Genomic DNA, 15,414 nt, shown 5'->3' on the forward strand with positions numbered 1-15,414 from the left:
TGGGTCAGTCAACAGAATTTTATGTGTGCAATAAGAAGGGCTAATACCTTTTATGTCTGCTAAAGACCAACCTATAGCCCTCTTAAATTTTTTTAAAACAGTCAGCAACTGTTCTTCCTCTAGCACAGTGAGCAGATTGGACACTATGACAGGCAAGGTATCTTTTTCTCCTAGGTAAGCATATCTAAGATGGTTAGGCAGAGGCTTAAGTTCTAACACAGGGGGTTCTTCAATTGAAGATTTGGGAATTTTTAATCCTCTCTTGGCCAATTCTAATGACTCAAAATTTTTATTTTTCCAAACGACATCAGTTTTAGAATTAAGCCACTTAACTACTTCCCCAGACTCAGTTTGATTGATTTCTAGACCCTCAAAAACAGAATTTTGCAAAGGGTCTAATGAGGACTCATGCAAAAGTTTATCTTTGACTACACAGTCAATGATATCTAGTCTAGAACATTCCTCAATGTCTCTTGGGTATTTCATGGCTTTTAAAATATTAAATTTTACTTGTTCCCCATTCACATTCATGACCAACTCACCCTCCTTAACATCTATGACAGCCCCACCAGTGGCTAAGAAAGCCCTTCCCAAAATAATTGGAACCTCTCTGTCTTCCTCATAGTCTAAAATTATAAAATCAGCAGGTAGAATGAATTTATCTACTTTCACCAAAACATTCTCTACTTTCCCTTCCGGATAAACTAGAGATCTATCAGCCAACTGTAATGTGACAGTGGTGGGATTAGGTTCTCCTACTTTCAGCTTTTTGTACACACTCAAAGGCATTAAGTTGATACTAGCACCTAAATCACACAATGCTCTGCCTATGTAGTGGTCTCCTATGGTACAAGGGATTGTAAAACTTCCTGGGTCTCCTAGTTTAGGAGGTATCTTACTAAGAAGATATTGACTGCTCTCTTGTGTAAGAGCAACAGTCTCAAACTCTTCTAGCCTCCTTTTTCTTGAAAGAATTTCTTTCATGAACTTTACATAAGAGGGCATTTGTTCCAATGCATCAACAAATGGAATGTTGACATGCAACTGTTTTAGGAGGTCTAGAAATTTCCTAAACTGATTATCTTGCTTCTGCTTTTGCAACCTTTGAGGAAAGGGTGGTGGAGGTCTTTTTGAAGCAGCAGGTGTCTCACTATTTGGCTTAGGGGTCAAACCCTTTTGAGTAGGTTTTTTAATGGAATTATTCCCTAAAGGCTCATCTATAGAGGGCTGAGTGTCTGATTCGACCAAAGTGGGTGAAGAGTTATTGTGCACAACCCCTTGGGGGCTATTATGAACAACAGAATTCTGAACAGGTTCAGAATTTGCATCCTTTTCTTTCTGCATGTTCTCCCCTTCTTTTTTTTTTAATGTGGAAGGTCTAACCACAGCTTCTGGCTGATTTACAGATCTGCCATTTCTAAGCTCTATCATATTGCATTGCTCTTTATTTCTCCTAGGTTCTTCAGTGTTACTCGGCAAGGTACCAGGAGGTCTGGTATTCATAGTGTTTGCTAAATGGCCTAGTTGGGATTCTATGTTCCTTAAGGATGCTGGAATACTTTGCACAACAGCTTCCAAGCTGTTTTGCTTGGTCTCATTCTTAACCAAATATTCCCTTAACAAAGCTTCTAAAGAAGAGGATTGAGCAATAGGCATCTCACTAGGTTGAACAACAGCTTGCTGCCTTGAAGTTTGTTGGTAATTCTGGGTAGGAAAAGGTATTTTTGTTTGGGCATTAGAAGGACCAGCTTGCTGCCCCTGCCCTTGAAAATATTGAGGCTGTTGGTTCTGCCTCCATCCCTGGTTAAAGTTATTGGGAAAAATATTTTGGTTTCTATTTTGGTTTCCCACATAAAACACAGATTCTGGGTTGGATGGGCAGCTATCATACAAATGGGGCCCACCACAGCAAACACAAGTTACACTTGTGTTTATTGCATTAACTTGAGGTTGGGTCACAGGTATTTGAGGTGCAGGAACTTGGGATTGAGATAATCTTGCCTCAATGGTTTGTCCTTGGGTTCTCACTAAATTAGACAGTGCATCAAACTTGGCTGAAAGAGCTGTTACAGGGTCTATCTCATGTAAACCAGCCACTCTCCTTGGCTGATTTCTCTCTTCAGGCCATTGGGCATAATTTTGAGTCATTTGTTCTAACAACTCATGGGCTTGGTTAAAGGACATAGTCATAAACATGCCATTAGCAGCAGAATCTGCCAAGGCCCTGTTTTGAGTATTTAGGCCATTGTACAGGGTTTGTAACACTGCCCAAGAGGGCAAACCATGATTTAGGCATTGCTTAAGAAGGTTCTTGTACCTCTCCCACACATCCACTAGTGTCTCTCCATCCCTCTGCATGAAGTTAGCAATATCACCTCTAGTTTGCACTATCTTATTAGAGGGGAAAAATTTCATAATGAATTTCTCAGCAAGGGTGTGCCAATTGGTTATAGAGTTGGATGGAAGGGAGTTCAACCATTCTTTGGCTTTGTCAGCCAGTGAATGAGGGAAGAGCTTCAATCTTAACACATCATCCGAGATGTTAGGATTCCTAAAAGTGTTGGCCACTTCTATGAAATTTCTAAGGTGCTTGTGTGGGTCTTCCATCAACAACCCATGAAACTGCCCCATGTTTTGAAGCATGGTGAACATCACCGGTTCTAATTTGAAGGGCACTCCATTCACAGGTTGGGCTATGCTTGGATCTAACTCATCCAACACAGGTATGATGAAGTCCATCATGGACCTATCATTATCATTTATAACAGGTGGTTCCCTTATCCTTGCAGGTCCTCCTACCCCATCATTCCCATTTACACTTCCTAAATCCTCCATTTCTTCAATTTCTAGAAGTGGAATTTGCCTATGTGCTATCTGGGCTCTTCTCCTAACTCTAAATGTCCTTTCAGGTTCCGGGTCAATTGAATATATGAACGGGTGTGGAGTTGCACTCATGCACCCCTTTTAACTAAAACAGGTAAACCTGGCTTAGCTAAAACACCTAAATTACTAACCAACTTTTATGCAGAACAAGCAATAAATAAACACACAAGAACCTGCAAGCAGAAAAATCCCAAGACAGTTCACAGCCTGACGGCTTTATAAGGCAGTAATAACTCACCCTCACACAGGGTGGAACTAATAATTAAAATAAAAATGAAACTAAGAAAAATTAAATGACATAAAATAAACAGAATATGAACAGAACAGATTTTCAACTACCAATATTCAAGATACTATAGAACTAATAACTAAACAAAACTGACACAGAATTCAAATGAGCTACACTAAAAACAGCAAAAAGAAGCAGTTCAAAAATAGCAATCACACAGAAACTTGATCATATACGCCTCGATCCCCGGCAACGGCGCCAAAAACTTGATGCCTTGCTAACAGTTGTGCAAGTAATGCGCGCAAGTATACGCGACAACAAGTAATATAGGGCTGTTATAAGTCCCAGATATCATTCCCACAAGGATCGTTGGCGTTTTGAAATGACTAAAGGTTGTAATTGCTTAAAACTGAGTTGATATTTGAAAATAAAAGAAATAAAAATTAAGGTAAGAATAATCTAGAATGGATCTAAAATACTACTGTTCACTTTTCTTTTAAAATTTTTCTGAATTACTTTCCTAAGTTATAAAATAAGAATGAAGAATGGAGCAACTTAAATGAAAGATGTGACAAAAATTTTGAAAACGGAATAGAGATTGAAATATGAAATAACAAAGGAAATTGGAAAATCTGGATTGATAAAGAGATTTAAAAAGGTGGGCTGAGTTCTGGTTCTCCTTCCCCACAGTGCTTGAAAAATAATTTGATTAACAAAAAGCTCATTCTAAGATTCTCAGTTAACAGGGCTGTATTGTTAATTTTTAATCTCTTAAAAATTGTTTTATCCCAAGGTTGCCCACTTCCATATCTCTATGCCAAGTGGGATTAGGACTCTTGAGATTCAGGTCCAATATTACATGAGGACTCATTCATTTCTGAATTGAGATCCCTTAGATGATTTCTCATCTAAGTCCATGTGTCTAATGCAGAATCCAGAATTAATTGTTTCTCAACAACTAAATCCTAACCAAACATCTGTCATTTGGCCAAAATGCAGATAATTTTAAACATTAGAAACAGCATTAAACAACTGAGATATAAACATTAAAACCAGGAAATCAAATATCTGACAAGCACTGAGGTTTGGGTATCACCTAAACCCAACCTCTAAAAAGTTAGCCACTATCCATATGGGTGGAGCTTACACACAGAAACAGAGAACTACAAAAATCACAAAATAAAAATTCTAAAAACTAAAATTACAGCACTGGCCTAACAACCGGCAATCTCAGTGCTGTAAAGACATGCATCCCGTTTATCAAATGAACAAGAATCTCATTACAAAACAGAAATTTAAAGAAAATAAAAATTGTTCAGAAAACACAAAACTAAGAAAAATGATAAATCCGAAATCAGGAGTGGGAAGGACCGTCTTTTTTGACTCACCCTCTTTCCCTTTTTATAGGGTTCCTTTCCTTCTTTGCGCGATTTTTCTCTCCAGCTCAGCAGATATACATGCGCTCCTTGCGCGTTACACACCGGTGGTCCCCAACAGCTCCCTCTTGCTCCCTCACCCCGTACGTAAACTTGCGCCCACAAATCGCTCCAGTCTCCACTCTCAAAAAAGTATCCAGCTCATCCACTCAGCAAGGGGTTGTTGTTTTGACGTTTTCTGTATGAGGAAAGGGTGTCTAGGGTTTGGTTAATCTTTCAATGAACCGTGATTGAGGGTTTATCTTGACAAATAAGCCAAATACAAAGAACGGTTTGGCTTTGCAAATCGCTTTGTGGTCAGGAACTTTGGTCGGTTGTGTGCTAGGGTTTTCTAGCAACCCTTTCTCGTTTCTGACTCTGTCTCTTCCTTTCCTTTTGATTTCTTTTCATCTGGCTTCCTTTCTTCCTTTCCTTTTGGGCTTTTTAGGTCCGGCCCATCACTTCCCTGTACTTCTTTCTTTTTCTCATGCTGAATGTTAACACAATGGGCCTATAAAATAACAAGTTTAAGCCCATTAGAATTTAAGCCCAACATAAATTTTTGGGGTATTTTAATCACAAACATCATTCATTTCTCATCAATTACACTCTAAACCATATGTTCTAAGTCTCTTTTAAGAGACTTATCAATCATGACCTTCCACTTTCAGCTCGAATTAAAAAAAGTATAAAGGAGATAAAAAAAAAGGACTTGTACAACGTAAGATAGACCAATAACAAGTTTGTACCATATTCATGTTTCAAGCTCAAAGATATGTGAGGAGGTGTATTAGAGAAATATAAAATAATTAATTTAATCTTACCCAATTCGTTAAGATTTTGAGTTACGCTTATCAAATATCAATCTCTTATGTTACGTGCAGTGGAACGAATTGTGTAACATGTTCACTGGGATAAATTGCAGCACAATTTGAATGGTTGCAATCCATTTGGAATTTGATTTTTTCTTTTCTTTTATTTTCTGAGATGAATTTTTTTTTTTATATGTATATTTTCTGAGATAAGTTAACCCCTTATTTTACTCAAGCCTACTAATCTGTACGCAAATAAAAACTGAAAGAAGGAAAGTGTGACATTATATGTGACACTGCACAGGCGGAGAACGACAGTCCGCGATTACTCCTTTCTAGATTTTAACTATTTTAATATTACATAAGAGCAGGATATATTTATCATCAAAAATATTTATCACATTTACAACTAATGTCATCACCGTTGATAGGTCATCAAAAAATTTTATCAAAAATTTATTAATAATTAATTAATAAGTACACCCCAATAATTTCCAATAAAATATAAGCAATAGATTGACGAAAATCAACAGTGATTAAGTTAGTTGTAAGGGTGGTAAAATTTTTGGTAATAAGTATATCCTTCTTCTATTATATATAATAATATTTATCTAATAATGATAAATTATTAGCACTAATTATTAGTCATTCACTAAAAAAATCCTGTAATACTTAGTCTATTTTATTATTCTTATTGTTTTTATAGTTGCATTTATTAAATATGAGGTGAGATATGTGTAATATGTGAGAAGAAAGGAGTATTGAGATGTATTAAATATGAGGATCATATAATTGAAAAGAGGAGAAAAGTGATAATTATTTTTAAAAACAGGGCAGAAGGGTCAATTAGCCTAATTTTTATTATTATATGATTTTTGTATTTATCCTACTGAATAATTGATGTTCATTTTTTATAAATTGAAACCCACATGAAATTAAGAAAAATATATATCTAATATTACTTTAAACAATTTTGTCTTATGATTATCGAAACGACGTTGTTTTGGGTTGAAAAATTTAAAAATTAGAATTATAAAAACTATTATATCTCTGAAATAAATTAAAATTATAAATACATCGTGATTTCCACCCAAAACGACGTCGTTTCGATAAACATTAGACAAAGTAGTCTAAAGTAACTTTAGATTAAACGAACCCAAAATTTAAATGATAATAAAAAAATGATATGAAAAGTATGCTGAAACAAAATAATGTTAACATTCCTTTCTCTATTAAATAAGAAGAATTTAGAAGAAAAAAAAGAAAGAAAATTAATTCTCGTCTAAGAGTTTAAAAATAAATAGGAGGGAAACAAGCTATCAGTTCTTACGGTTTCTCCTTAGAGACAAAAAATTTGCTTTTCCCATAATTAGGCTGAAATGGGAGAAAATCGTATATTATTTCCTTATTAATCTTCTAAACAAGCAAAATTTATTTCATTCCCTTTTCAGTTCATCCTTTCTTTTCACATCTTATTTTATTAATTAAATAAATAAAAAACTATAAGGAAAAAATAAATAAGGATATCGTTCTATTAGTTGAATAAGGATAACAACAATATACAAGTACTCATATCAAGTATGTTAAGGTACACATGTGATAAAATCAAAAAAACTATACCAACAAATGCATTTACAAAAACTGAAAAACTAAATTAAAAAAAATCGAAAAAATATTAAAAACAAGAATAAAAAGTTCTGAGATTTAGGATTTTAATACCTGAATAGATTTGAAAGCATGATGGTTAGTTAAGGCGATCAAATGAGAATGGGCATGTGCAAATCTTAAAAAACTCATTTGGAATAAATATAAATAGAGATTGAAAAAGCGAGATCTGAATTAAAACATATATAGAATGGACTTGGAGAGTGAATCTTCATATATTTCATAAATCCTTTTCATTATTATTTGAACAATATAAAAGAAGAAAAAATAAAGGAGTAATATTGGTGTAAAAAAATTAATATTGCATTGTACATTTTCAAAATAAAATTTCATTGTATAATTTTTATCTTTTGATGTATACATTCTTATGATAGTTACGACTGTACTTGTTTTAGTATTTGGTTTAACATTAATTGCATTTAATTTTTACTTGGACTATGCAGAAACCCATAACACAAGATTTTACAAAGTTTGGTAGGATTTCCTCATGGTGGTTGGGTCTCACTAAATATTACTTGTGCTTAGCTCCAAGTGAAATTAGAAAAGATGAATTGGGTTGTTATTCGGCTCAATCTTGAGATAAAAATATATTGACTCTGAAAAAGTTGAAGCATGCTATATATATATATATATATATATATATATATATATATATGATCAAGATTATTTTACACGATTTAAGACTTATTAGTCTTACATCACATCTCAACCGTTGATTTCCGTGCATCCAACGGTTATAATTTAGGAAGTCATATGAATTAATTAATGTTAATTAATCATTAACTACACTATAAATACCAACCGATGATTTCCGTCTATCAACGATTAAAATATGGTGTAAGACTTGTTAGTCTTATACTGGTATAAAAAGAATATGCTTCATATATATATATATATATATATATATATATATATATATATATATATATATATATATGGGGAGAGATCTTTTGACTCTAAAGTAAGACTTACAATTTTTACTCCTCATCTCAACCGTTGATTTCCGTCCATCCAACGGTTATCTATAACAATTAATTAATTAATTAATTAATTATTTCAAATAAATAATAACTGTTAGATGGACGGAAATCAACGGTTGAGATAGAGAGTAAGAGTTATAAGTCTTACTCTAGAGTCAAAAGATCCCTCCTATATATATATATATATATATATATATATATATATATATATATATATATCACGATTAGTTAATATTTGTATAAAAAGAAATAAAAATCTTATACTTTTATTCATTAATTTACGTGCATGTGATATTTTGATAATGTAAGTCTAGTAAGTCATGTTTAATTAGCAAATGAAATAATATCATTCAAAGGCATTATATGTAACAATGTTAACCTTAAGAGGTATTTATAGGCCATCAAGATGCTCAGCCTAAATTATTCTCCAAGTACTTACTCTATTGGAAAATTTAGAAGACATGATCGCACTCGATATTTCTGGCAACATTTTTAGATAATACTTGACTTATCAAGTAATTGTCCTTCCACATAACCAAAATCATACAATAACTCATAACTTGCTGAACTATTTGGAACTTTTTTGTGTGTGATAGCTCCCAAAAGTGGAGAATTGCTTGTGCATATAGCTTCTTACTAGTTTCCTCAAAGTTTATTTGCACTTCGAGGGACAATTGAATTCTAAATTCTTTCTCTTGTTCTTGTGTTAACTATAATGCCTACAAACCAATAAATAGAAATATATTTTTATTTTATATAAAAAGTTACATAAATTTTAGTGTTATATAGTAAATAATAATTCACATCATGTTTTAGATTATTGTTCATATCACAAAACCAATCATTGTATAGCACAGAAAACTTCATTTATCGAAATAATTATTATTTAAGATTTTATATAAAAAATAAAATTATTAAATATTCATTATTGCAATATATATATATATATATATATATATATATATATATATATATATATATATATATATATATTGTGTTGACTGCAATCAAATCACCAAGGGTGTGTTTAAGTGCTCCCTGTTCACGTGTTACTTAATAAATGTGCTTATTGAAATTAAGGAGTTGGTTTATACATTATGTTCTTTTTCCACAATCTATTTGTCCAAGTGTTTAATTCAGAGCAGTGTTTTAAAATTTTGCCCATCCCGGGGTTGATCTCTCCGGGTCACTGACCCCCTATATCAGAGGATTCGAGTTAGTAGTTAAACCCTTCTTGCACGTTGTCCCCTTTAACCCCCGAAACCCCCTGGTTGAACCCTTGACTCCCGGGTCAGAGGAGTCAAAAGGGTTACTGCATATTTTTTTTTAAAAGAAATTATACACAATATGACATCATTTGTGTAAAACAAAACAAAAATAAAAACTTGTTGATGCCTAGATTTAGAACTAGATCTGAAATCTGAATCGTTATTCTTCTTCTCTTTTGATCTTCTCTCCCTGACTCAGACTCAATCTTTCTATTCTGGTGATCTCCTCCACCGTGCTGGTTCTTCTTTCCTCACCGTTAATTTATCGTGTCACCGCCTTTCCTCCGCTATTATTTATTGGGTAAGAGATCTCCTTTCACATACTATTGTAGGTGCATGAGACGAACAAGAAGGACCTAAGTTTGATAATATAACTTTTCATTAATTCCATTTGAATATGTGTTTTATACTTTGATAGTTTAATTAGCTTATGAATATTGATTTGTTAATGTAATTGGTTGAATTGTGTTAAGTATATTTTGAATATTCAATGATTGGTGATTTGATTTTTTTTGAATTTTTCATATAGAATATATATTTATATTTTTTTAATGTATAAAAACAGGTCAGCGAAGTGACCCCGTAACCCTCCGGTTGAACCCATGATTCCGTAACCCCTGACCTCGGTTGAGGCGATGGTCGGACCAAATTTTTAAACACTGCTTTAGAGTAACCAAATTCTTGATCATTCTTTAGTTAAATATATTAAAAAAAATTGTTCTAAATTTTAGGACAAATTCAATTATAAAAGATTTTAACAATGAAAACACGTAAAGTAAAACTTCAATGAACTGACATTGAATCTTGTAATAAAATTCTTTCAAGCTTTTTAAATTAGGTTCATATTTTATTGTATTTATTTTTGTTTATAATATAAAAATATTTATCTTTGCCCCCCACCAAAAAAAAGTCTGGATCTCCCACTGCATGATAACACATTCTTTTAATCGTTCTCTTGCTAATTGAAGAACATTTTCAAACTTCCAATGGTAACTCAATTGGCAACTGAGTTTTCAAGGATTTGCTTGAGTCAGCGATTCAAACCCTGCCTCAAGCACAAGTTCTTGAAAAATCTTTGGAGACCAGAGGATGTGTCTCCTTCCTCGAATGGGGAGATTAGTCTCATCTTTCCTCCAGTAACGAAATTCAATGCACCCGCTGTTCCAATGAAGGGATAACCTTCAGAGCCGTACTCCGAGGACAAGGTGACCGGAGGAGATTTAATGGGAATATCTCCGGGTTATACCAAAAAGAAAAAAAAAGAACATTTTCAAGGTTATGAAGACAGTGATCACAGAAACTGTACAGCACTGGATTTAATCCTCTAAATGTACAAATGTAAGGATCCCCGTTGTAGATTATACAGCAACAACTTTATGCCAAATGAAATACAAAAAATAGGAGCAACACCAAATAAATAATTTTTTTTTTTGTTTTTGAAAAACACCGGGAAATGCAAAAAAAGATATATCAGGGCCAAAATCATTCCTTTCCTCATTCTAGGATGCAAAAATCAAAAGGAACAGATTATTTGCTCCTAAATAATAAATCCATTGAAAGACCAATAGTTGATGGCTTGAATGGACGCATAAATTTCCATGACGAGGCCATCTGGGAATCTTCTTTTCTAGTTTTGGTTCCTCTGTAAAGTCCTGCAGCAGCATGACTTCTAACAGGTCCAGATGGTTTTGAAATGAATATCCCTGAGTCAAAAGAAGTGTCAGTGGCGCCAAATGAAATGGGTCCTTTATTTGATGCCTCCTGCGGATATCCAACAGCTCCATCTTGATGAGGAGGTGGAAATTTCTCACTCTTGCTTTTTGCATTTGCATGGGTCACAACTCTCCACCTCTGGAATTCAGTGAGAAAACACATGTAGCAGCATTAAAGACACTGTTGCGCTCAATTTACCATGAAAGTATCATCAGATCAAACAAAATTTCTCACGAAGTTTTATGTCCTTAAAGAACAAAAAAAACTATCACCAAAAAAATATTTTAAATGTCAGGGTAGACATCATCAGAGAATCCAAAGTAAAAAATGCTAAAGAAACTAGGTCCAAATTCCCAGACAGTAGTATAGTTTATAAATATTGCCAAATCACACAAATGGCAAGGTTTCCTCAAAATTTCATGTCAGTTTGAGCATGTAGAGTACAAAAGGGAGCTCAGACCTAATATAGTCATGAAAGTGTATGTTAGTCCAAGAATATAGGGTACTTAAGATATTCAAGAAGACGTATTACATGCATACGACCTTGGGTTAGAATGAACAGGAAATTAAAATCAACCACAGCATAACTAAGCAAGGCCAAGTATGAGGACAACAATAAACATAACAACAACATGTCTGACGTACATCTAAGTTTGTTTGGATCTCTGCATTGGCTTCGGGGGCTGGAATGGCCCGACCACGCTCACGTGTTCTGACTTTCTTGGTACCATCAACAGCATTAGCTTTTCCGCTTAGAGCTTTTTGCCTGAGAATGAAATGAAAACCATCAATGAGACAAGATCAGATCAGAAGTTATCAGACACAAGAAAAGAATAAGAGGACCTTCTTGCTTCTTCATCTCTCAGTTTCACATCCAATTCTTTGCTGGGAGGATACTTTGGCAAACCCGAAGGTTCACAAGCATATGGCTCAGTGGTAAAGAACTACAGATAGAAAAACAGATGTGAAATGCGTTACATCTCAAATATAAGGTTAATCCACAGTGATCACTCACTTCACTATTTAGAGCAGCTGAGGCAGTGCCACGATCATCAGGATCTATTGCAAGAAGAGTTTCAATTATAGGTAGTGAAGAAGGAGGAAAATCCTTGAATGTTTCGGAGATGCAACGTCTATATGGCTGCTGTGGCTTAAAGATTGTAGCATTTGGCAATCTATATTTCTTCCAATATTCCTCAGATGGAGAACCACACAGCTTAAATATTTTGTGCAGTTGTTCAACCTAGCCCAAAGCAACTCAAAAGTCAGTCATATATCATCCTGAAAGTACACATTCCGAGAGCAAAAATAAAAGATATTGGAATGCAGATAAAGGTGAAAAGGTCAAATTAACTGCAAAACAAAAACATTATAACATAAATTGAATACCATGGCAAAACAAAAATCTTATAACATAAATTGAATACCATAGGAACTGCCTAAAGCTTGCTACAAAGGGTACAGTATTCACACAGGAAGGATACCTAAACTAATTACACTTCACTTTCAGGTGATAAACTGAACTGTTCTCATTTTCTGTTGTTTCTCTTTAATCTGTCTCTGTCTGTAATATGGTTTCTGTATTTTTGTTGATAAACTACACATCTGGTATATCAAGACGATAGGTTAGTACCATAAACAAACTAATCAAGTTGATGACACATCCTAACGCAAGCCCCAACCTTACCCAACTTGGTTGGTATCTAAGAGAGCCTTCCTATAAAATGGCCAGAAAAAGAATACTGCCAGCACACAATGCTTTAGAAGTGATCCTAGGTAAGGATCAAGATGAACCAGAAGCAAACTTCTGCATCAAGACTGATACTTGAAACAATTGCAAACACACTAGAAGCATCACAATTGGTATCCTACAAGCTTAAGTTTATACAATTAGCACTTATAAACAAGACGAAGAGCAATACCTCTGTTCGGCCAGGCATGATTGGCTTTCCAGCAAGCAGCTCTGCCAAGATGCAACCAGCACTCCAAAGGTCAATACCAACCCCATAAAATGTTGCCCCAAGAAGAAGCTCAGGGGGACGATACCAAAGGGTCACAACTCTGCTTGTCATGGACTGCTTTAGCTTAGGATCAAAGAAAGTTGCCAGCCCAAAATCTGCAATTTTAAGGATTCCTTCATCGTTAATAAGCAGATTGGAACCCTTGATATCACGGTGCAATACACCTCGACTGTGGCAATGCTCAAGACCAGAAAGTAATTGCTTCATAAAGCATTTGACCTGTCATAGAGAAATACTGAGAGACAAATCAGCCTTTCAGTATGAGTTTTCCATTTTTCTTTTTAATATGGATAACTCTTTCTTCTTTCTAGTCTTACTGATAATTAAAAATGCATCACAGCTTCACACGTTTCCCCCAAGTACAAAGTGTAAAAATCTCCATGAAGCAAGTAATAAGCCTTTATATTTAACATTCACATTGCAACTGTATACTACGACAAGTCACCCTTTCTCTGTATTAAACAATGTTTTCCATTTAAACTACGGGTAGGCTAGAAATAAAAATACAAATGTCTTCATAACAACCAAATAAGCTACTAGGCTTCTCAACATGTATGAAATATTAATATTATTGAAATATAACAGTTGACTTCTTTCCCAAAAGTAAAATTTCGTTCCTTCAGAGTGGAAAGCAAAAAATTCCTAATTAAGTAATAACCTTACTTTATAGAGAGATGTGATAAAGGAAACTTCAAAGTAGTAGCATCAGACATTCAGAGTAAAAGGTAAACTAAAAACATCATACGAAAAGCTTGGGGCATCATAAAAGCATGAAGAAAAAAAAAAATACAAAACTGAAAAAGCTTAGAATTGTGCACGGAATCCGACATGGCATACAGAGCTCTAAGAGCAAGATCAAAGGCCTACACTCCAAGAAGAAAATTAATGCGAAACAAATGAAAGGACTCTTAGTCTTAACCATAGTAAGGCAACAAATTTACGACCTGAAACACATCTATACCACAAATTTACAAAACCCGAGGATGCAAACCAATTATAATTATCTTATGCCCAATTTTTACCATAGCAAAAGTATATGCAAAACACACTTAACAAGGAGCAAACACCTGCTTAAAAATGTGGTACCTGAGGCTCAGTGAACTTAACACCTTGCCCAGCTGCAAGCCCAGCAAGATCATGTTCCATATACTCAAATACCAAGTAAAGACTGCATGACATTCTAGAAGTAACCAAGCCCTCAAGCTTTACAACATTGGGGTGATCAAGCTTCCTCAAAACAAGTATCTCTCTTGCCATGAACTTCACACTTTCTGGCTCCAAATTATCAAATCTAACTTTCTTCAAAGCCACAATCTTTCCCGTAAGAAGGTCTCTAGCCTTATACACATTGCTATACGTCCCTTGCCCAATCTGAACAACAACAACAACAACAACACATAAAACAACACTGATTCAGAAAGATCCAATTTTTTTTTAATAATAAAAAAAAAGAGCGATGCAACAGTTTCGGAAATGGAGTAAAGGAACCATCGAAGCACCTTAGCAAGCTTCTCGAACGTGTTGGCGCGACGAGGAGTCCAATCGCCGATTGCGTCGCCGGCGACGGCCATCAACCAAGACGGCCAACCCTGTTGAGTCACCGCGCACGGATCGAGTCTAGGTTTCCGGCGCTCCGGCGCCGGAAGACTTCCCGGAAAATCGCCGGTGTGAGGATTCCTTTTCCTCTCCCGAACCGCAACGGCATTACTACCTCCATCAGAACCAACGTTACGCTGGCCGCTCCGTCGACGGCGCTGAGCTCCGGCATCTGCCGGCGTCCCAAGTACGCAACCCATCCGTCAGATAAGGCGGCGTACGGCGGCGGCGGCTAAGTATGGAAAACACATGGAATCGGAAAAAGTAGCGGTTGCAGAAAACGCCGTCGTTTTTCGGCGCCTGGTGACGGTGGTTTCTGAGAAGAAGGAAAAGGCTAAGCTTTAGTTGATGGGTGTGAGAGCGTGTGTATAATGAAGGCGTCGTGAATAGGTAATAGAGGCAGGAGGGTGTGATTCTGTGCTACGCATGCACCTTGATGAAACGACACAGCATGATGAGGAAATAACGGAATTGCCACTGTGTCTGAAAGTCTGAGCTGGTGTTGTCAGTTAAATGGTGGCTGTGGAAGGAAGAGGCAGAAAGTCCAAAACGACACGGCATGATGACGTCGTAGATTTGGGACCAAAAAGGTCAAGCTTCCTTTAAAGTAAAAGTGGGTGAAAAATGTGCTTTTCTTTTCCGTGGAAAAGAAGTTGCTCTTTTTTTCTGTTTCTAATTCTCAATATTTGACTTGATCGTTAGGACCAGTTATTGCCCCTGTTGGAATTCATCTAAATTCTTTCAAGAATTTAGGTGCTATGATTTAAGATTGGATTTAATGGACTACAACCAATGGAGAACATAGTTAATGGGTTCAATTCAATTCTCAATT

The 15,414-nt window shown here is 35.2% G+C and overlaps 1 protein-coding gene and 1 non-coding gene across 2 annotated transcripts; one reads left to right on the forward strand and one right to left on the reverse strand.

Annotated features, from left to right (window-relative positions):
* Window positions 1-2,278: 2,278 nt before the first annotated feature.
* On the forward strand, window positions 2,279-2,384 carry LOC133304862 (small nucleolar RNA R71). The gene has a single exon (XR_009750682.1). It is a non-coding gene; the product is annotated as a small nucleolar RNA R71 (small nucleolar RNA).
* Window positions 2,385-10,563: 8,179 nt separating this feature from the next.
* On the reverse strand, window positions 10,564-15,091 carry LOC133304858 (probable serine/threonine-protein kinase At1g54610). Its single transcript, XM_061504918.1, has 7 exons — window positions 14,486-15,091; window positions 14,073-14,357; window positions 12,888-13,205; window positions 11,981-12,208; window positions 11,809-11,909; window positions 11,611-11,731; window positions 10,564-11,103 (listed from the first exon to the last, which is right to left on the reverse strand). Exons 1-7 carry the CDS (start codon window positions 14,780-14,782, stop codon window positions 10,780-10,782), a joined length of 1,674 nt encoding a protein of 557 aa, XP_061360902.1. The 5' UTR covers window positions 14,783-15,091; the 3' UTR covers window positions 10,564-10,779.
* Window positions 15,092-15,414: the final 323 nt, after the last annotated feature.

Source organism: Gastrolobium bilobum, unplaced genomic scaffold (genome assembly GCF_033153095.1).
Source record: "Gastrolobium bilobum isolate Gb01-03AN ecotype WA unplaced genomic scaffold, APGP_CSIRO_Gbil_v1 utg5625, whole genome shotgun sequence".
Taxonomy (NCBI): domain Eukaryota; kingdom Viridiplantae; phylum Streptophyta; class Magnoliopsida; order Fabales; family Fabaceae; genus Gastrolobium; species Gastrolobium bilobum.

What these genes read in the sequence shown, in the direction of transcription:
- LOC133304858 (XM_061504918.1), bottom strand. Translation starts at nt 14,782, where the DNA reads ATGGGTTGCGTACTTGGGACGCCGGCAGATGCCGGAGCTCAGCGCCGT. An exon ending in TCATGCCTGGCCGAACAGAG is followed by an intron (nt 12,209 to 12,887) that starts GTATTGCTCTTC and finishes GCTTTGGGCTAG; the next exon opens with GTTGAACAACTGCACAAAAT. An exon ending in AGATCCAAACAAACTTAGAT is followed by an intron (nt 11,104 to 11,610) that starts GTACGTCAGACA and finishes ACTGAATTCCAG; the next exon opens with AGGTGGAGAGTTGTGACCCA.